The sequence below is a fragment of the Mytilus galloprovincialis genome, chromosome 2 (genome assembly GCF_965363235.1).
Source record: "Mytilus galloprovincialis chromosome 2, xbMytGall1.hap1.1, whole genome shotgun sequence".
Taxonomy (NCBI): Eukaryota; Metazoa; Mollusca; class Bivalvia; order Mytilida; family Mytilidae; genus Mytilus; species Mytilus galloprovincialis.
Window position 1 is genome coordinate 42,144,342 of NC_134839.1, and position 22,141 is coordinate 42,166,482.

General features: G+C 31.8%; 1 protein-coding gene across 12 annotated transcripts in view; it reads right to left on the reverse strand.

The window, feature by feature from the left end:
- Positions 1–22,141, reverse strand: part of LOC143063626 (uncharacterized) — a 74,247-nt gene that overhangs the window by 17,822 nt on the left and 34,284 nt on the right. The window contains exons 6-7 of one of the 12 annotated variants that reach the window (XM_076235867.1): positions 16,114–16,250; positions 13,109–13,245 (exon numbers count right to left, since the gene is read on the reverse strand). The exons of 2 other annotated variants lie outside the window; for them this stretch is intronic. In XM_076235867.1, the coding sequence (XP_076091982.1) occupies positions 16,126–16,250 (125 nt within the window). In that variant the 3' untranslated portion in view covers positions 13,109–13,245; positions 16,114–16,125. Of the gene's footprint in view, positions 1–1,161; positions 1,479–8,583; positions 11,919–12,893; positions 13,246–16,113; positions 16,251–19,824; positions 19,964–22,141 lie in introns of those variants that run through there. 9 more of the 12 variants (XM_076235869.1, XM_076235868.1, XM_076235860.1 and 6 more) reach the window with 9 other exon arrangements.

The window sequence follows — 22,141 nt, forward strand, 5'->3', positions numbered from 1 at the left end:
AAATTATGATAATTTCATTATGACATAATTATTACATAATCAATTGTTATGTAATTATTTGCTATATTGTGATGTCCACACTTGAATGAATTTAGCTTCTTTGTTCTTCATAGCATCCCAAAATATTTTATAGATTCTTGTACAACACAGCTTGACCTCCAAAACTGTGTCTTCTTTCTTTTGGTACCTCATTTATAAAATTAAAAGAAGGATGAGTGGAATTACATCAGTTTTAAGATGTCTGATTGGAAATGAAAAATCTTTGTATTGTGCTACCTTAAGCAAACAAGTTCTTGCTGTATTGGGAAATAACTAAAGTGTTCTATTTGTTTTAGATAATCATGTATAAAATCAAATTTCGGCCTGTTGGAAAGGGGTATACACAAGAAGAATTATATCATTATATCAAATGCTTAAGGGGAATAACTCTCATATGGAGTCTCCAGTCTCAAAATAAAACGTAACATCCTGGGGCCATAAGAAATAACAGGTTTGTTTGCCCAAACGCTACCTACCCAGAAAAAAGCCGCCTACTCAAATTCTTTTAATGTCCTGATTTGAAGAAGTTTTTTTTAATCAAATAGGCATGAAGACTAATAAACATCTGATACTTCAATTTCTTTTTTTGAAAAAAGAAAGAAAATGCCTACCTACCCACTGTCTCAACCTTTGTGTAGGGTTTGGGCAAACCAAAATATTTTTAAGTGTGGCCTGAGGATATGAGCATTTTAGAAAAAAAATATTTGTCGCTTTCTCCCACGGTTTCGAAGATCTCATAACAAGAAAAACAGTGTTTGGGGAGATAACTCTTATACAGAAAAGGGTAAATTAGGGTCAGTTTCTAAAGCGTATAGACTGTATGATATTACATACAAAGCGGCATCTTTTGAAACAAAAATACAGTGTAAGAAACAAGAGACTCTCCAGAGCCTGAATTGCTTACCTGTAATTTTTTGCTTAAATCTTTCATCAATGATTCTTTTTGCTTTTCAATATATATTAATGAGTGGCTTAAAAATTCAGTTTAAATGTTCTTTGAATTTGTCATGTCTTACTTAAAAGCAACAAAAAATGCGTTTTACCCCTATGTTCCATTTTAGCCATAGTGAATAGTGAGCTAAAAAATTTGGCAAAACAAAACAATAAACACAGAACAAAACAGAACAAAACCAATAGGTCTTTCAACGGAGAAGTGGAAAGACCTACATTTAATTACTGACAAAAGAAATTGTATAATCCATTCCCATTACAACTAGTTACTATAAGACTATGATAACAGTTCACCAACATACACGTTATAAAATATTACTTGGATGACAGAGTATCCAGATATAAATGATCTCAAAACTGCTTCTCGTGATATGTTTTTGAATTCTTTAGAAGTTTTTGCTTTGCTCTCCATGTTGCAATACATATGTAGTCACAAACTGCCTTTCTGACTTTTGGTCTACTGTGGCGACCATATGATGTACAAAATACTGGAAATATAGAAAACATAAAAATAAGGTTTTTAAAGTCATTACAGGCAGTTACCAACTGAAAAATTAAGAGCTTTCAAATTTGGATTAAAATGCAAACAGGACATGCTAAAAAAAATTCAATGTGACACAAATAGTTATCAAATGTAACAGGATTATAATTTAGTACGCCAGACGCGCGTTTCGTCTACATAAGACTCATCAGTGACGCTCATATCAAAATATTTATAAAGCCAAACAAGTACAAAGTTGAAGAGCATTGAGGATCCAAAATTCCCAAAAGTTGTGCCAAATACGGCTAAGGTAATCTATGCCTAGGATAAGAAAATCCTTAGCTTTTCGAAAAATTCAAAGTTTTGTAAGCAGGAAATTTATAAAAATGACCACATTATTGATATTCATGTCAACACCGCAGTGTTGAATACTGGGCTGGTGATACCCTCGGGACAAAACGTCCACCAGCAGTGGCATCGACCCAGTGGTGTAAATAGTTATCAAAGGTACCAGGATTATAATTTACTACGCCAGACGCGCACAAAGAGAATTTATACTGCAGACTTTGCCAGACACATGCTCGATATTAAAATATAGAATTGGACTATAACATCGTTCTGCTTTCAAATATTCAAAAAAAAAAACAAAAACAAAAAACGAATAAACAGCTGCGCCATGAGCACATGTTACCGGCCTGTAGCTTTTTCAATGTCATATCAGAAATGGATCCGCTACGAACTTATATCAATAATAAATTATGGTTCAAGTGTTTGTCCCAAGTAAATAGATTATTACGGAGACATTTTGAAGAAGAAACTAAAGGCTCTTAAGAGCCTGTGTCGCTTACATGACTCTACTTTGGTTTTGGAAATCATATAAAAATATAAAAATTAAAACAAATCCCAAAATAACGATTGAAGTCAAATTGGTTTAATATTGATCCCGTAATTTAATAAAATATCCTTGTGGCCATCTGGAACAGTAAATCATTCCATTTAGTGGTTCTCTAAAAAAAGACATTCATTTTGTATATATTTCCCATAGGGTACTATGTTAAACTAAGTCGTCCCCACTGGCAGTCATCTTGGATGATAGATCGACTACAAAGTAACATCACTTGATCAGCACCTCATAAGGAACATTCATGCCATGTTTTGTTTCATTCCATTCAGTGGTTCTCTAAAAGAAGACATTTGTATGCATTAACCATAGGGTTCTATGTTAAACTAAACCCCCACTGCCGGTCATCTTGGATGATGGATCGACTGCAAAGTAACAACACTTGGTCAGAACCTCATAAGGAACATTCATGCCATGTTTAGTTTCATTCCATTCAGTGGTTCTTTAAAAGAACATTTGTGTGTATTTTCCATAGCGTCCTATGTAAACTAAGTCCCCCGCTGGAAGCCATCTTGGATGATAGATCGACTGCAAAGTAACAACACTTGGTTAGCACCTCATAAGGAACATTCATGCCATGTTTGGTTTCATTCCATTCAGTGGTTCTCTAAAAGAAGCATGAACCATGAAAATGAGGTCAAGGTCAGATGACAGCTAGACACATAGACCTTATAATCATTCCATAAAACAAATATAGTAGACCTATTGCACACAGAATAAAAAATACAGGCCAAAACACAAAAGCTTAACTATAACCACTGAACCTTGACCACTGAACCATGAAAATTAGGTCAAGGTTAGATGAAACCTGCCAGTTGGACATGTACACCCTACAGTCTTTCCATAAACTGAATATACTAGACCTTTTGCTTATAGTATCTGAGATATGGACTTGACCACCAAAACTTAACCTTGTTCAATGATCAATGAAATGAGGTCGAGGTCAAGTGAAACTGTCCGACAAGCATGAGGACCTTGCAAGATATGGACATAGTAATACAGTTTATCCTTATAATCATAAGAGAGAAATTTAAACATTACAAAAAAATCTTAACTTTTTTACAAGTAATCACTGAACCAAAAAAAAAAGAGGTCAAGACAATGGACATGTGACAAACGAAAAATTTGTAACATAAGGCAAATTAACTACTGTACTAATAATATACAAAGTATGAAGCATTCAGGTCTTCCAACTTCTAAAATATAAAGGTTTTAAGAAGTAAGCTAACGCCGCGGCTGCCGAATCACTATCCCTCTGTCGAGTTTTCTGCGACAAAAGTCGGGAAGTATTTGCTGCATTATGGGTTTCATCATTTTTTTCATGATTGGTAAAATAAGCAATATGAAACTTATAGTAAGCCTGATAGTGATAAGCAATGAGAAAATTCATTTTTGGTCTGATTTCGGGAGTCTCAGTCTGCAATATACAAATGTACATCTGCATTTGCTTCTGAATTAATCTAGTATCCCAAACAGCTGGTTTGCTTTATATCTGTCTGTCAGTCTGTCCACACCTGTCTAAAGACATTTTCTTCACACTTTTCTCAGGAACTGCGAATCAACTCACCTTTCTTAAAATTGAGTTTGAAGATTCATATGAGCATGATTTACCATGTGATGCGTTTTCAAATCCAACTCTTATAATCTTCTTGTTTACCAAATACTTAATTATAGTACAGGTTTCAATAATTAACAATAACTCAAATTACATCTTGTTCACTTTAGCATCTTAGTTTTCCTGTTCATTACAACAGTCATTTTTGGCGAAAATATCTTTCAATCTAGTCATTATTGAATATTTAAAGTCGTAAGAAACCTCAAATCAAAAAAAATATAATGCATACGTTTTTTTATTACTCAATGGATAGTTTTCATTGTAAAACTTATGTACATATACTTTTTTCTGAAGAAAATTCTTTAATTTATTCATATCTAGAAGAAGTTTACTTTATTTGAATTCCAAAAAGCAATTCCCCTGATATATTTTCCGTATGCAAAGTGACTTCAGTGTGACCCATCTCGTAAAAATCCGGTGATCACAATACGCATGGATGTCCTTAAAATAAACTATTATCTGAATTTACAATGTTAAACACGTGCTCAATTTCCATGCGTTTTTGTTGATTTTTTGTCGATTGTTGACAAACAGGTGACAATCGTTAAACTTCGGCTTCAAAACCCGAACTTTAATTACCTGCCATATTTTCACAACAGACTGTCCGATTGAAAGAAAAATTAACGATTTTACGAAATTTACACGAAAAAAATGATAAATTCGTGCACAGAGGACTATTATAAGTTTATGATGTATGCATTGGTTCAAGAATTGGAAGAACATTAATTTTCACCGGTCACTTGTTTCTTATGACTTTAAAAGGATGATTTGACCTCAGTAAAATTTAGGAAAGACATATTCCCTGATTCAACAAAAAGACACTTTTCTTAAAAACACAAAATATTTTATAAATGTACTTTATTTCAGCCACAAATCAATTTTCTTTCTTTTGTCAACTTTCCATTTCAAATTTTTGTACTTTCCTACTGGTATAGCACTAAAAATTGTGTGACAGTAACTTTCTATGTCAAACAATGTCTTGTTTCAATTTAATTTATGTGTTCTTTCAGAATATACATACACGTATAACGCTTCCTGTAAATAAATCTCACACCTCAGAAAAAAAATATACTGGCATTACAGGAATTATAAAAGAATTATAATCTCCAAGTATTTTACACCATCTCCTAGTCATAAGTAAGGTATTAAGGGGATATAATGAGTCATGATGGTTTTATTTATCTAGGTTGGACAATAGTATCATAAAATCAAATAGATAATGTCCGGAACAAGCTTGAGAGTTTTCGGTTGTCCTGAAGTTTCTTTCCTATGCAATTATGTTACAAAAAAAATCTTTGGTTTTAAAGAGCACTGCCTTAGTTTGTCCTTTGATCATCAAGCCTGCTTTATATTAAAGAACGATTTTAAAAGGAAATTTTACAATTTCATAACATACATTTTTTTTTATCCTAAGAGACTGTACAAACTGAACAAACTAGAGGCTCTAAAGAGCCTGTGTCGCTCACCTTGGTCTATGTGAATATTAAACAATGGACACAGATGGATTCATGACAAAATTGTGTTTTGGTGATGGTGATGTGTTTGTAGATCTTACTTTACTAAACATTCTTGCTGCTTACAATTATCTCTATCTATAACAGTACTTTCTGTGGAAAATGTTATTGAAAATCTTCAAATTTTAAGAAAATTGTTAAAAATTGACTATGTAGGGCAATAACTCCTTAGGGGGTCAATTGACTATTTTGGTCATACTGACTTATTTTAAGTTCTTACTTTGCTGTACATTATTGCTGTTTACAGTTTATCTCTATCTATAATAACATTCAAGATAATAACAAAAAAACAGCAAAATTTCCTCAAAATTACCAATTCAGGGGCAGCAACCTAATAACCGATTATCCGATTCATCTGAAAATTCCAGGGCAGATAGATCGTGACCTGATCAACAATTTTACTTTCTGTCAGATTTGCTCTTAATGCTTTGGTTTTTGAGTTATAAGCCAAAAACTGCATTTTACCCCAATGTTCTATTTTTAGCCATAGCGGCCATCTTGGTTTGTTGGCCGAGTTACCGGACACATTTTTTTAACTAGATACACCAATGATGATTATGGCTAAGTTTGGTTAAATTTGGCCCAGTAGTTTCAGAGGAGAAGATTTTTCTAAAAGATTACTAAGATTTACGAAAAATTGTTAAAAATTGACTATAAAGGGCAATAACTCCTAAAGTGGTCAACTGACTATTTTGGTCATGTTGACTTATTTGTAGATCTTACTTTGCTGAACATTATTGCTGTTTACAGTTTATCTCTATCTATAATAACATTCAAGATAATAACCAAAAACAGCAAAATTTCCTTAAAATTACCATTTAAGGGGCAGCAACCCAACAACGGCATGTCCGATTCATCCGAAAATTTCAGGGCAGATAGATCTTGACCTGATGAACAATATTACCCGTCAGATTTGCTCTAAATGCTTTGGTTTTTGAGTTATAAGCCAAAAACTGCATTTTACCCCTATGTTCTATTTTTAGCCATGGCGGCCATCTTGGTTGGTTGGGCGGGGCACCGGACACATTTTTCAAACTAGATTCCCCAATGATGATTATGGCCAAGTTTGGTTAAATTTGACCCAGTAGTTTCAGAGGAGAAGATTTTTCTAAAAGATTACTAAGATTTACGAAAAATGGTTAAAAATTGACTATTTATGCGTTTACTTTACTACATTGGTTAGAGGTATAGGGGGAGGGTTGAGATCTCACAAACATGTTTAACCGCGCCGCATTTTTGCGCCTGTCCCAAGTCAGGAGCCTCTTGCCTTTGTTAGTCTTGTATTATTTTAATTTTAGTTTCTTGTGTACAATTTGGAAATTAGTATGGCGTTCATTATCACTGGACTAGTATATATTTGTTTAGGGGCCAGCTGAAGGACGCCTCCGGGTACGGGAATTTCTCGCTACATTGAAGACCTGTTGGTGACCCTCTGCTGTTGTTTTTTTATTTGGGCGGGTTGTTGTCTCTTTGACACATTCCCCATTTCCATTCTCAATTTTATTTATAAAGGGCAATAACTCCTAAAGTGGTCAACTGACCATTTTGATCATGTTGACTTATTTGTAGATCTTACTTTGCTGAACATAATTGCTGTTTACAGTTTACAGTTTATCTCTATCTATAATAATATTCAAGAAAATAACCAAAAACAGCAAAATTTCCTTAAAATTACCATTTCAGGGGCAGCAACCCAACAACGAAATGTCCGAATGAAAATTTCAGGGCAGATAGATCTTGACCTGTTGAACAATATTACCCCGTCAGATTTGCTCTAAATGCTTTGGTTTTTGAGTTATAAGCCAAAAACTGCATTTTACCCCTATGTTCTATTTTTAGCCATGGCGGCCATCTTGGTTGGTTGGCCGGGTCACCGGACACATTTTTTAAACTAGATACCCCAATGATGATTGTGGCCAAGTTTGGTTAAATTTGGCCCAGTAGTTTCAGAGGAGAAGATTTTTGTAAAAGTTAACGCAGGACGACGACGGACGCCAAGTGATGAGAAAAGCTCACTTGGCCCTTTGGGCCAGGTGAGCTAATAAAAAGCAGATTTCCATCATTTGGGAGAACTTCTTTGTTCAATTAGATATTTTAACAAATAGTACCCCAGTTCTTCCTTGCATACATTTGATAACTTAATAATATGGTTAAAAATGTCCATACCTGAAAGCCAGCAATTAGACATAATATAAACATGATTGTAAGTTCAATAAACAGGACCTAGTTTCTGGTTAAATTATCAAAGTCATGTGTCAAGAATGAATGACATCTCAATGGCCAAACCATCAAAAGACAAAAGGACAAACAATATAGAGTTAACAATTACACAGCAATTAAAACTGAATCTACCTAAACTATTAGGAAACTCAAATGATAAGTAGGGTAAACAGTTCCTCACCAACTAGCTAGTGACACCCTTCCTATTTCTCATGTTTTCAGTAATATATCTGATGTTAAGTTATAACTGTACATATATTATCATACAATGATAGAGAGGAATAGGTTTCAGACCACCAATTCAAAATCCCTATCTATTCAACCAAGTTTTGCAATCTTCACAGCATATTCACCAGTAATATTTTAATTGAGGTTTAACTGCACAGAAACCAGGGATATCTTGAATTGTACATGTATTGCCTTTCTACTAAAAATGACCCCTGGTGTTATGGAAATCTTTTATTTGTATACTATGAAGTGCATTAATTTTTAATGCAAACTCATAGACAAGTATATTTGGGCTCACAATGGTCTAAATATATTTCTCTTTCACCAAAAGTTTCATATCTGCACATTCGTTGGTAAGTTTATGTAAACGATGACACCAAAAGCACTAGTCAGTGTCAGAGTAGGACTACTTTAACATACCTCTATAAAATTCGAGGGAGTGAATTGGTGGTCAGTGACACCTATATGTCACCTGTACAAAACAGTTTTATTGTTATTTGTAATAAGTATTGAAGGAATAGAAAAAATACCCATTTTGACATACTTCAATGGCCAAGTAGGAAACATTCAAGTTTTACTATTTCTTCCTGAAAACTCATCTGCTTGTAGAACATTTCGTCATAAAACACATCACTAGCATAAAAAAAGTATTTATTGCTTAAGGTATTTACAATGTTTTGAACATTTTGTTATAAAGCATGTCCTTAAAGCCAAAAAATAATACAGGCAAAATTTCGACAAATTTCTGAAAACATATCAACAAATCTTCAATACATATATATATATATCATTATAAATATATGCATCTCTTATTTACAAAACCAAAATGTACACTGAACAGGTAACAAAAAATCTCTCATTTATCGACTTGAATAATATTTATAAACCCTTTCTGATAGCTGGTGTGATATATAATATAATTTGTACAGCATTCAATTGTTTATTTCTAGGCCAAGAAGCCTAAACAAATTGACAGGCAAATATTTATTTAATAATATTTTCTTATTTTCTGCTTGTTAAAAGTATCAGTTAATAATAAGTTTCAAATTTACATCTATAAGTATAAAGAGGTTTGAAACCAGGAAGAATCAGCTAGAGAAAGTCAACTCTTAAAAAAAACCTAAAGAAGACAACTCTTGAGACATAAAAAGGAAGGGTATTGCACTTGTGCAAAATAAAAAGATCCCTACAAACATCTTATAGCTGACATTAAAGCTTTATGTTACAGATTCAAAAGTATTTAGTTTTAACTTCTTAAAATAACTTTTTCATTGCTATGATGATGGGTAAAAAATATGAAAGTAAACAAAAACTGCCAAAATGCAAGTTATTTCCATTTGAATTTTGAGGCTTGTTTAATTTTCTGTCTAGCATGCCATGTAATAGAGGTAATACTGCTTGTCATTGCTGCCCTGGCTTTTGATTTGGGATGGTGGCTATTGGCATCACAAAAATCTGTAAAACAATAAAAGTTATAACCTTTAAATTTTTATGTGATGCCAAATATTCAAATGGAATCAGCTTTAGACTGTATGTTTTGTAATTTTGGTGGTAGAGAAATACTGTACATGCATGTTTACCAGAATACAAAAAAAATACAATATAATAAAATCTGTTAATTAATGTTAATGATACAACTTCCAATCCAAAATAGAAATACATAATTAAACAAGCATTTAATTGTCCAAAGTCTGAGGCAAGTCATAAATACAAATGAATTAAAATAAAACACTACTGGCAGCAACATCTGTCGCTATGTCTGAGTTTCCTGACCATGGACTGACACATGATCATGAGGAAAGGTTCAACTAATTTCGTGTTCTATACTCTTTTAACTGTCTCAAACAAACTGTGCAGTAAAAAAAAAGAGAATACATCTTTTTTTTGGGGAAAATGATTTTCTTTAACAATATGTATCAGTATTACAGAAGAAAAACACAGCCTCATTACTTATCACAAAGGTAAACAATGGAAGTGTAAATGTTAACTTTGGAAAATAAAAAGTCAATTTAAAGAAGTGTCTTCACACAGTTAAGTAGGCAATATATAAGAACCATCATATAACTTATTTATTGGTACCCATGTCCTTAAAAATCTTGCACAGAATTTCAATGTTATTTATACGTGTATAAGGTTATTTAGTATAAACATATTTTTCAGTTGAAATTCAAAGGACATTCCAATGAGGTCATGAAATAACTGTTAAAATATCAAAATAAATACATTTCTGCTTGGTACACAAAATCCACTAACAGAACCTGACTATACTAGTTTTCAATCACTTATATGTATATTGGGATATATATATAGAGAGAGAAAGGCCTTTACAATATAATCATATCAGTACTATTTATTGAAGTTGATCAATTCAATTTAATACAGGCTAACTACTAGAAATATCAGTTTAATTATGAACCATTACTGCAAAACCAAAACTCAGAGAAATCAGGTCCAGACAAAATGCATGCATAACATTATATATATTACCCTACCGGTTAAACATATTCATTGAATAGACAACTTTCGAGCTCGATGCATTTCCGTCAAAAACTCTGGTTTTAGTGAACGTCATTTGTGCGTTTAGGGGCGTCGTCACTTCCGTTTCAATGTTGAGCGAGTGGTTGGAAAACTATAATTCTATATTGTACGAATTATTCAGCAAATTAAATTCTCAAAATTGACTATCAGCACTGCTGTCATTAGGGAATTGTCATTAAGTACCTACAGAACAACCATTATTTCTAGTTTATCCTGCACATGACGATCACTAAGACGCTTGATGAACGTAAATAGTGAAGGGATACAGGCGATCCCCTCTATCTGGTAAATGACGTCATAAAGGCGCGCATAATTGACGGATGAACTCGAAAGTGGTCTATTGGAACAAAATTCAAACTTGATCTATAACTTGTCATGGTGTAAACTATATTACAAATATCAAGGAAATATCTTCAAGCATGACGAAAAAAATGCAGAAAACTGATTACCGATTTAATTTTCTAAGTCCAAAGACCATAACTCTGCACAAATCATCAGACCAGAACAAAATTCAAACTTGATCTATAACTTGTCATGATAAAACTGTAAACCAATTTTCAAATCAATTTCTTCAAGACTGACGGCAAAAAGTGTGGAAAAAGGATTTTTTTTTAGTGAATTTTCAAAGTCAAAGGACCACAACTCTGCACAAAATCACCAAACCAGAACAAAACTCACACTTGTCATGATAGAACAATACTCCAAATATCAAATAAAAATCTTCAAGTATGTAGAAAAAATGTGTAGGAAAACTGATTTGCTGGACTTACAGATGGACAGACAGACAGAGAGACAATCAGATGGACGGACGGAGTGCAAACCTAAAATCCCCTTCGAATTGTCAGTAGGGGACTATAATAATCAGTTCCATAAAAATTAGTAGGGGACTAATAAAAATAGTTTTTATTCTTGTATGATTTGTTTGTTTATACTGTCATGAAAAAAACCCAATGTCATCTAAAATTCTACAATGAGTAAAATCCTAATGTCAACTGCAAAATACATATAGAGTGTGTACAACTATGGAAATCCCATCAATCCATATCTCATTTTCTTTCTCTGTTTTGCATGCCAAGTTATAGAAGTAATGCTGTTGTTCATAGCAGTTCTAGCCTTTGTTCTGGCATGCCGGCTTTGGGCTTCACAGAAATCTGTAAAGACACCAAGTTATGATCCAATAAAAAAAATCTGTATTTCATTATAATAAAGTCACCCTTTCTATGAATAATACAGGACACTACAATCATTATTTTTTACACAAATTTCAATTTTAAAATAATCTCATGCAGTTAACATGAAATTATTTTAAAATTGAAATTTTCTTAAGTGTCTTTATTTGGTGGGTAGCATGCCATGTTACAGAGGTGACACTATTATGCATGGCTGTTCTGGCTTTTGTTCTTGGCTGGCAACTGTTGACCTCACAGAAATCTGCAAAAATATCATTAAATTTAACACTTTTTAAGCTCTAGATAGTTGAGAGGACTGGAGAAACAGGCATACATAAGTTGTCAGGAATAAGTCTTTATATGCATGATCTAATCAAGCGATTCAAGGTTGAATTTAATTGGCAGATACTTTGGTAAAAATCATGAAACTGCTGTTGGATTCTTCAATTGAGAGTAAAGTCCTATGGACTAAAAACCTTTTCTGCTGATTGAATATATTAGATATGAATTAAAGACCTAGTAATGTATATGTTATAGAGACATATTTATATTTATGACATTTTAGGCACTTTTTCTTACAAAAAAGGCATTGCTATCATTTAGAGTGTCATGTCTTATTTTTTTAATTAATCTTTGTGCTATCATTTAGAACAAAATGATTAATTGGATATGCAGATACTAATACAACAAATACAAATCAATGTTCTTGTTCTCTTATGATACTTAAAGAGCTTTTCTATGAAATGTTGGCTGATGAAATATAAAATAGATTTTTTTAACTTGATGAATTGGTTAACCAGGGAAGGCTTTTGATGTATAAACGCAAACATTAGCAGTCATAAAAAATATCTTACATGAGATACAATTAGTTATTAAAAAGAGGTGTAGGGTATAAAACATAGAATAGCAACCCATCAACATAATATAACTAGAAAAACATCAAAAATACTGTTCAAATTTCACATATGTATATATGGTAATCACAAATTCCTCTGTTTCTAATAGTCAACAATAAACATCTAATGATAAAAAGATACTTAATATAACAAATGTAATCATAGAATCCTTTAACTTATGCAGTATGTATATAAATGCAACATTAAGCTATTGTAATGCATGTGTTATGTAGGGAAAACAGTCAATTGACTTAAAATCATTTCTAATTAAAAAAAAAATTCTGACGTATTATAAATTCTTTTTATACAAAAAAAAAACTATAGATACAAATACAACTGAATGCACTATATTTGCATAAATAAATTGTGGCTTTTTTCAATACAGGATATGCTACATTGTCAATTAAAAATAGCTGAGTTGAGAAGGTCTTATATTCTGCATAACTTTCTGTTTAGCATGCCAACTGGCAAAACAAACACTCCGCTGTAGAACAGTACGCACTTTAGTTCTGGAATGACGACTGTTTGCAACACAGAAATCTGCAAATATAGACAATTACGAGTGAGGTCCTTTGAAAAAGTCTTTGTGCTTTAAAAATTTTTGTTGTGCACGCCATGTTGTTGTGGTGATACTACGAACTAAAACTGTTCTAACTTCAACACGAGAATGGCGACCATGAGAAGAGCAAAACTCTGGAAAGAAATGAATTGAAAACTTGTCAGTCTTATTAGGTATTATGTTTGTTAACAATTAAACTGTCTATTAAGAATTTTATAGTCTTCATTTAAATCTTCAATTCCTTTCTGTTGTATCTGCACATTTCCATTTTTCTGTTCATCAAGTACCTTAATATCAATATAACATGCCTTAAATTTTCTCAATCTATCACGAAGAAAGAATCTTTAAAGTCAGTAAGATATCAGAACCCTATTGTATAAAACAAAGTTCTTCCTCTCAGATGATCTTTATAAAAGTTATTTGTACATGTAAGGGTTATCTCAAAGGTAAAGGCTATGAAAACAAAATTGAAATGTCAATTATTAATTATTTTATGATCTTAAAATTTGAAAAAAAGAACTTTTTCTGAATGAGAAAATCCTTGTGGTACATGTATATGGTCCCTCTTTCTTCTTACTTTCTGTGCTCTATTGAAATGTCATATAAAATCATTCTACTTGAGTAGAAGAAAACCCAACATGTGAAAATGATCTATTGTAATTTTAAACATGATGTAACAAGAGTAAAAGAAAACCCAACATTTGAATGTGGTCTATTGTCATATACAACATTAATATGTAAAATAAACTAAAAAAAAGACCTAACATTTTAATGTGGTCAGATAAATATTATCATATACAACATGATGTAATATGAGTAAAAAAAGACCTAACATTTAAATGTGGTCTATTATCATATACAACACGAGGTAATATGAGTAAAAAAAACCTAACATTTAAATATGGTCTATTATCATCTACAACACGAGTTAATATGAGTAAAAAAAGACCTAACATTTAAATGTGGTCTATTATCATAAACAACACGATGTAATATGAGTAACAAGAATGTGTCCATTAGTACACAGATGCCCTACTTGCACTATCATTTTCTATGTTTAGTGGACCGTTAAATTGGGGTAAAAACTCTAATTTGGCATTAAAATTAGAAAGATCATTTCATAGGGAACAATTTTTATACTAAGTTTCAAGTTGATTGGACTTCAACTTCATCAAAAACTATACCTTGACCAAAAACTTTAACCCAAAACTTGAACCTGAAACTTGCACAATCATTTTCTGTGTTCATTTGACCGTGACATGGGGGTCATAACTATAATTTGGCATTAAATATAAAAGGATCATATCATAGGGAACATGTGTACTAAGTTTCAAGTTGATTGGACTTCAACTTCATCAAAAACTACATTGACCAAAAACTTTAACCTGAAGCGGGACAGACGGACGAACCAACGAACGGACGCACAGACTAGAAAACATAATGCCCCTCTTCTATTGTAGGTGGGGCATCGAAAAAGACCCAACATTTGAATGTAAGAGTGGTTTATTTTTATTTATCTTTTCTCCTATAGATTTATAGAGATATGATTGGTTAAAGGACTACACGTTGTGACTATGTATATTTGGTATAGGGTGTCATAAAAAACTATAGGGTTAGCATCCATACATGGTTAGTTACCATATGGGGTTAGTAAGGGGTTACTTCCCTTTCAAAACAAAAATGATGCCACAACCCTTCATAAAAACAACAGTGTTGAGAAAAAATCTGAAAGAATTCAACAGACTAAGAAATTGATGATGAAAGGTTGAAATAAGTTCATAAAACATAAATAAATCTAAGAAGTTGTTATTGTTGGCATAACAGGGTTACTTCCCTTTCAAAACAAAAAAGGTTTGATTTGATTTGATTTTTGGTGTTTTAACGCCACTTTAGGGCACCATATTTAGGCTTTTTTGTGGCAGTCAGTTTTTATTGGTGGAAGAAGCCAGAGTGACCGAACAAAAAGAAAAAAAAAGAAATCTGAAAGGATTCACGAAGTAATTAAAATACATGTAATGAACGATTGGAATAAATTCATTAAAAAAAATTAAAGCTTAAAGGTTGCTATTGTTGGCATTTGTTATTTGTAAATACAAATGGAAGTATGATATTAATACTAAGTATTGAAGACTTGGTCACTTTGATAGGCCGCTAGTCAAAATACCACATGTGAAGACAGTCGGTAAGATAAATTCGTTACACAGTGTGCTAGTGACCTAATACGATATATATGGGGTCAGTAAATTTCATATGGGGTGAGAGCAATAAGCCTATTAGGTCAGTAACACACAATGTAACTAATAATACAACATGATTTAACATGATCGAGTCAAAGAAAACCCACCATTTAAATGTGGTTTAATGTAAATGCCATACAACACAATATAACATGTGTTGCAAATTTTACATACATGCCCAAACATGCTTATGCAATACGGATATAAAACCTAGAATGTACTAGACAGACAGTAGTAGAATGATTTGTTATGAGCTTACAAGAATATTGTAAGCTAGCATTCAACATATGAATGGGTTAATTGAATAAAAAAATATTCCCTAAAAAACTAAAATTATGAGAAAAGTAGAAGAAAACCTGTGACATTTCATATAAAACTAGTCATAACGGTAAAGATGCAAAGGATATCCAACCACAATTTTAATATATCTTGTTTTTTGTTTTTTATATATTATATGACATTTAGACTCTTCAACATTAAAATTTCAACAATATTTTATTCTTACCATAAAAGTGTGATAACTTTAGAATGTTTAGGATAAATGGGTTATATACCATGAGTACTTGGAAAAAATCAACCAAATAATAATCAGGCTCCCTTTTTTGACGGGGAAATATTATTTAGTTGATAAAACAAATAATACCCTTGCGTCAAGCAAGTATTTCAAACATACCAGACACTGAAACCAGTTAAGAATATTACAACAAATTCATATGTATCCTTTAATTGCCATTCTATATTGATCTAGTTCAGGAATTAACTCACAGAAAGATAAAATCAAGTCAAATTCTGACACAGTTTCAATTTTTTTCTTTTGGCCTGACAAGTTCTTGCAGATACACTCCAATGTAAAGCTGTTTTGACTTTTGATCTTGTATGCCGACTATAAGATGTGCAAAAATCTGCAAAGATATAAAATTTGTGTTGGCCTTAAATCTTTACCCAGTATATGTTGTGCTTTCATAAACATTTGTCAACTGTTTATGACATGTATTTTATTTTCAATTTAATTGGGAATGTTTTCATATTTCAAACTGGTTTCTGACTAACATATAATGCATATGGAGACACAGAATTTATAAAACTTAACAAAAATAAATGGAGAATGTGTTCATGGTACACACATGATGCCCCTGTTTCAATATAACGTTATAAAGGGACTTCAACTAGAGATAAATAAAAGTGATGCCACCCAAATTTGATCTTAATCTGTGTTTTTGCTTTTAAGCATATTGTGAATAACTTTTATATCATTTGATTTAGGCTCTAGATTGGAAACCAATATCAGGACAAACCTATGTACAATGATGTATAGACATATGTATAAGAAGAAAGTAATGTATTTTATTTTGAACTTTCAGTGACAATAGTTTTTAAGGAGGCTCCTGAATGAGGGTACGAAAATTTTAGAAAAAATTTAAACATTTTTTTTTTCATTACAAATTTTCAAATTATCTTCCTTGGGTGCAAAAATGTCAATTTTTTGGCATTAAAATTGAAATATCTTTTTTAACTCATCGGTGAGCTATGTCTTTTATTACTTTTTTCAAATAAGCTGTACTTAAAACTAAACAATTGTAAACTTTTAGCAATTTCTGTAATATAGTTCTTTTTTATTTCGATATTACATTGTACCTATTTTTCTCCTATTTAGTTGAACAGAAAAATAGTGTCTTAACAAAAATTCGTAAGGGTTTTGCAGAACCCAGTGTCTCGCCTACTTTTTCTGTTAATCACAGGCTCAACAAAAACAAGGAAAAAAATTAATAAAAATATTCCTCAATCTTTTGATTGTATTTAGAAGCTTCTGCCCAAGTTTCATGAAATTTGGATAAGTAGTTCTCAAGTTACGGTGCGACATGTTTACGCCCAACAGAGGGACAGATGGACAGACAGACAGACGGACGGACACCGGACATTTGTATACCATAATACGTCTCGTCAAAATTTTGACGGGCGTATAAAAACCCTCCCCTTTTTTACAAAATACTCAATAACTCAACAAAAATATTTTTGAGTCATCACCAAAAAGTATACAGATCTTTAGATTAATATAACTAAGAAGTGTGTAAAGTTTTAAGCAACAATCATAAATCGTTTTTGAGATACGGCGCGACATGTAAAAAAACCCTCCCCCTTTTTTACAAAATACTCAAAAACTCAAAAATGAAATTTTGAATCATCACCAAAAAGTATACAGATATTAAGATTAATATAACTAAGAAGTGTGTAAAGTTTTAAGCAATAATCAAGAAACATTTTTGAGATACGGTGTGACATGTGAAAAAAAACACACCCCTGTTTTAGTTACAAAGTGCCCTAACTCAAAAAGTTTAAGTCTTATTTTCACCAAAAAGTATACAGATCATTTGACCATCATAAGAAACAACTATATTAAGTTTCATGAAATTTGGATAAGTCGTTCTCAAGTTACGGTGCGACATGTTTACGCCGGACAGACAGACGGACGGACGGACACCGGACATTTGTATACCATAATACGTCCCGTCAAAGTTTTGACGGGCGTATAAAAATGAGTATATAAATTTCAAGAATTGAAGTCCACCAGTTACAACCACTTAATGAATAAAGCATCCAAGCTTGTGAAATATCAAATTGCCAAGTACCAAAACTGTAAAAGTGCTGTTAATCCAACAGATAAAATGGCCATTGAACTCAGCAAGAATTGAGGTTTGGTTGTCTGATCATTTGTAGATAAACAAGGAGTATATACATTTCATAATATTGTCATGTTTTTAACAGGTGGCTTAAATATATTAACCATTTACATGATTTATTGTAACAGTGGAGAGTACAAAGTTTAAAAGTCATCGAAGAGGAAGGATGCTGATATATATTAATTATTTCCTTATTACCCTAAAATAAATCAGGTCAACACAACTGAGGATCACATGCTCAAAATTTAAATCAATCCAACATCCTTCCTCTATTGTTAGATACAGCATTATACAAACCACTTCAATATGTTCATAATTTCCTGGTTTTATTGCACTTAAAATAGATCAACTGATAAAATTTGCCATTTCAAAACTATGTGGGCTTTAAATCAATAAAATTATTTGAAACTATTCATCTTAGTTTAAGTTTCAGCTTATATAATGACTCTAGATTTATTTGAGAAAATAGAGGGTTTCACCACTATGATTTTATAGCTTGAAATTGTCAATTTTTTTTTTAATATAATCTGTTTTATTGAATTACAGATTTAAAATTCCTTGATCTGCCACTAATTAGCAGTTGTCACCTACAATATTACTTGCTTTATATATCTTATTTTTTATCTAAAAACCTAGAGATAAGGAGATCTAGAAGTTCAAATATGTAAATTAGCCACAAATACACATATTTTTCGGTGGTATATGATTTTAAATGGTATATTTTAAAGATGTAAACTATATTATCTGGTTCTGTCCTGGCCTTTTATAGCATTTTAAATAATATTAAACAATGTTGTTTTCTTATATGTCTGTAATTTATGTCTAATCTTATGTACTTGTATGATATGTCATGAAAGCTCTTTATAGGACCCTTTAATTGGAAATAAAATATTCTTATTTTTATTCTTATTATACATGTATTTCAAGTAAACAAAAGTGAGGTCATTTCTATTTCTGGTTTGACTTAAATGAACGCAGTACCAATAATAGAAGCAGAATTGTCCTATATGTTTATTTGTTTATTTTGGATTTGTTATTTTGTTTAAAGTGTACTCATTTTGATATAATATATACAAGAGCTTTTGCTACCAATTATTTTGAATGTCCATTCTAATGTAGCATATTAGAATAAATACCATTTAACAAATATTTTGGCGTAAAATGACATAAACGAAAAAGTCTGCAAAACTTGCATTGTCTTTAGCAAAGTACTAGAAAACAATGTGATGTCATATGTATGTATACTCAAGATATCAAACATAAAACTCTAGACGTATTCATACTTTTTGTATGCTTCAAAATGGTTCCAACAATGACAAAAGGAACATTTTTAGGCTCAACATGTGACTTTCATGTTTATTTTATATATATGTATTATATATAATGCTTGCAGAAGATACAATACCAGTATAAAGAACAACTATAACTGTGGCAAGTGAAATATGAAATAGACAATAAAAACAAACATTTTCAACTAAATGTTATGGTATCTGGACTTAAATTAAAAACATGACTTTTTTTAAGAACACATGGAGAATTACAAATTTACAACAATGCCTTATGCCTTACAGCAATAATATATATTTATTCTATACCAAATATATACCCAATAATGTAAACAATTAATGCTTAAATCTTCACATACATATCAAAAAAGTATACAAAAATATTCTTTATAACCTTTTTTAAACACAATTAGAACACAGTTATTGATGAATGTACATTTGACTGATCTGGTAATAAAACTATTTAACTCAAGATTCTTAACTTTATTTGTCAACAAATATTATTGGCCTACTTAATAATTCAAGATCAATATGGAAATTTGAATTTTCTCATAAATTGTTTCTTAACTTCACATGTCACAGATGTAATCTTGCTGCCTAGAACTTGGCGACATTTTCCTCGAGAATGATGGCTATATTGTGTACAAAAATCTGGAAATATAAATGGAATTCTGTTACTTTTTTGGTGTAAATTTTTTGTTCAGAGTGTTTATGATCAAATTATTTAATATGAAGAATAAATTTTCTTTTGTTTGCACACAATAAGCATCATGTGTTATCTCTTTTCCCCCATAGGCATAGGAATTCTTAACAAATATAACATGTATTATAAAGGCATCCATCCATAACATAATAATGGCTGACAGACAATGAGATAGGTAAAAAGACAGGGAGATAAGTACTTTAGAAACAGTACCTGGAGATTCAACTTAATTAGGAATAACTTTCACATAATAATGGAACCCTATCATATAGGTCTTGTGGTAACATGTGCCAGTCAAACCAGAGTTGGTATTTGCTGCTTCTCAGGGGCGGATGCAGGAATTTTCGAAAGGGGGGGTGCTAACCCAGGGCAAAGGGGGGGTGCAAAACATATGTCCCGATACAAATGCATTGATCGGCAAAAATAAAGGGGGGGTGCGCACCCCCGGAACCCCCCCCCCCCCTGGATCCGCCACTGCTTCTACACATAGTTGTGAATAAGAGGTAAGGGAAAAGACAGGTAAGCTTAAAGTCAGAATAATGTGTCCACCTAAAGTGAAATTTTGTCTCTTTGGTGACTACTAATACTACTACTAACTTATGAGCCTGCATGTGTAAGGATTTATTTAAGATGGACATGCCAGCTAAAAAAATGTACATACCGGTACATGTATAAGTTGGACTTTTTGTTTTCCTCACCAAATCAAAATACTATATACATGTATATATAAATTCAGAAATCATTGTATGCATTAATTATTATTGCTATTTTGGCATTATAGATTAACATGACAAAAATGCAATTTTGATTTTTGCGATATTGAGAAAAATCCTGTTTAAGGGGGCTCGCGGGTCTAAATCATTTTTTTTATATTTAATATAGGATTTCGCTATATTTTTCTATAAATGAACTTTATCTTATACTAAATAGAAAAATGAAATAAAAAAATGGGGTCACCGCTCATTTACGCTCACAATCTGGCGTTGAAAGAAGCATACATTTTTGTTATTGAACTAATAGGAGAAAAAGCGGTAATATCGAAATAAAAAAGAACTAAATTACAGAAATCGCTTAAATTTTACAATTATTTAGTTTATGTACAGCTTATTCGAAAACAACAATAAAAAATATATGTCACAGATGAGTTAAAAAAGATATTTCAATTTTAATGCTAAAAAATTGCATTTTTGCACCAAAGGCAGATAATTTGGAGCTTTTTCAATGATATCTTACACATTTTAAAAGTCACCTGGGGCCAACACGAACTGATTTTTTGGAATGATTTTTGTACCATATGATAAAGTAACAGCTACTAAAGGTAATTAATAAAATTTGTAATGAACAAGAATGTGTCCATAGTACACGGATGCCCCACTCGCACTATCATTTTCTATGTTCAGTGGACCGTGAAAATTGGGGTCAAACCTTTAATTTGGAATTAAAATTAGAAAAATCATATCATAGGGAACATGTGTACTAAGTTTCAAGTTGATGTAACTTTAACTTCATCAAATACTACCTTGACCAAAAACTTTAACCTGAACTTCACACTATCATTTTCTATGTTCAGTGGACCACGAAATTGGGGTCAAAACTATAATTTGGCATTAAAATTAGAAAGATCATATCATGGGGAACATGTGTACTAAGTTTCATGTTGATTGGACTTCAACTTCTTCAAAAACTACCTTGACCAAAAACTTTAACCTGAAGCGAACGGACGAACGAATGAATGAACGGAAGCACAGACCAGAAAACACAATGCCCCTCTACTATCGTAGGTGGGGCATAAAAATAAATGTTTTATTTTTTTCTGAAAATCTTATACCCGTGAGCCTCCTTAATTCATATAAAACAAGAGGCTGTCACAATGACAGCAAACCGGATTTATTAATATTTATTTGTGTCCTGGCAATATCACAAATTAAGAACCATTATACTGATGAATGGTGAAAGTGAAAATCGTCAATATCAAATTTGACCTCCATTTTGTCATCAGTATCAACATATTAAAATTTGAAAAGCTTAGATTGAATGGTTCATGAGTAAATGCAACAACGTGAATGGAAACGCCATTTTACAATCTTTCAAGAACCATAACGCCTGAACGGTAAAAGTCAAAATCG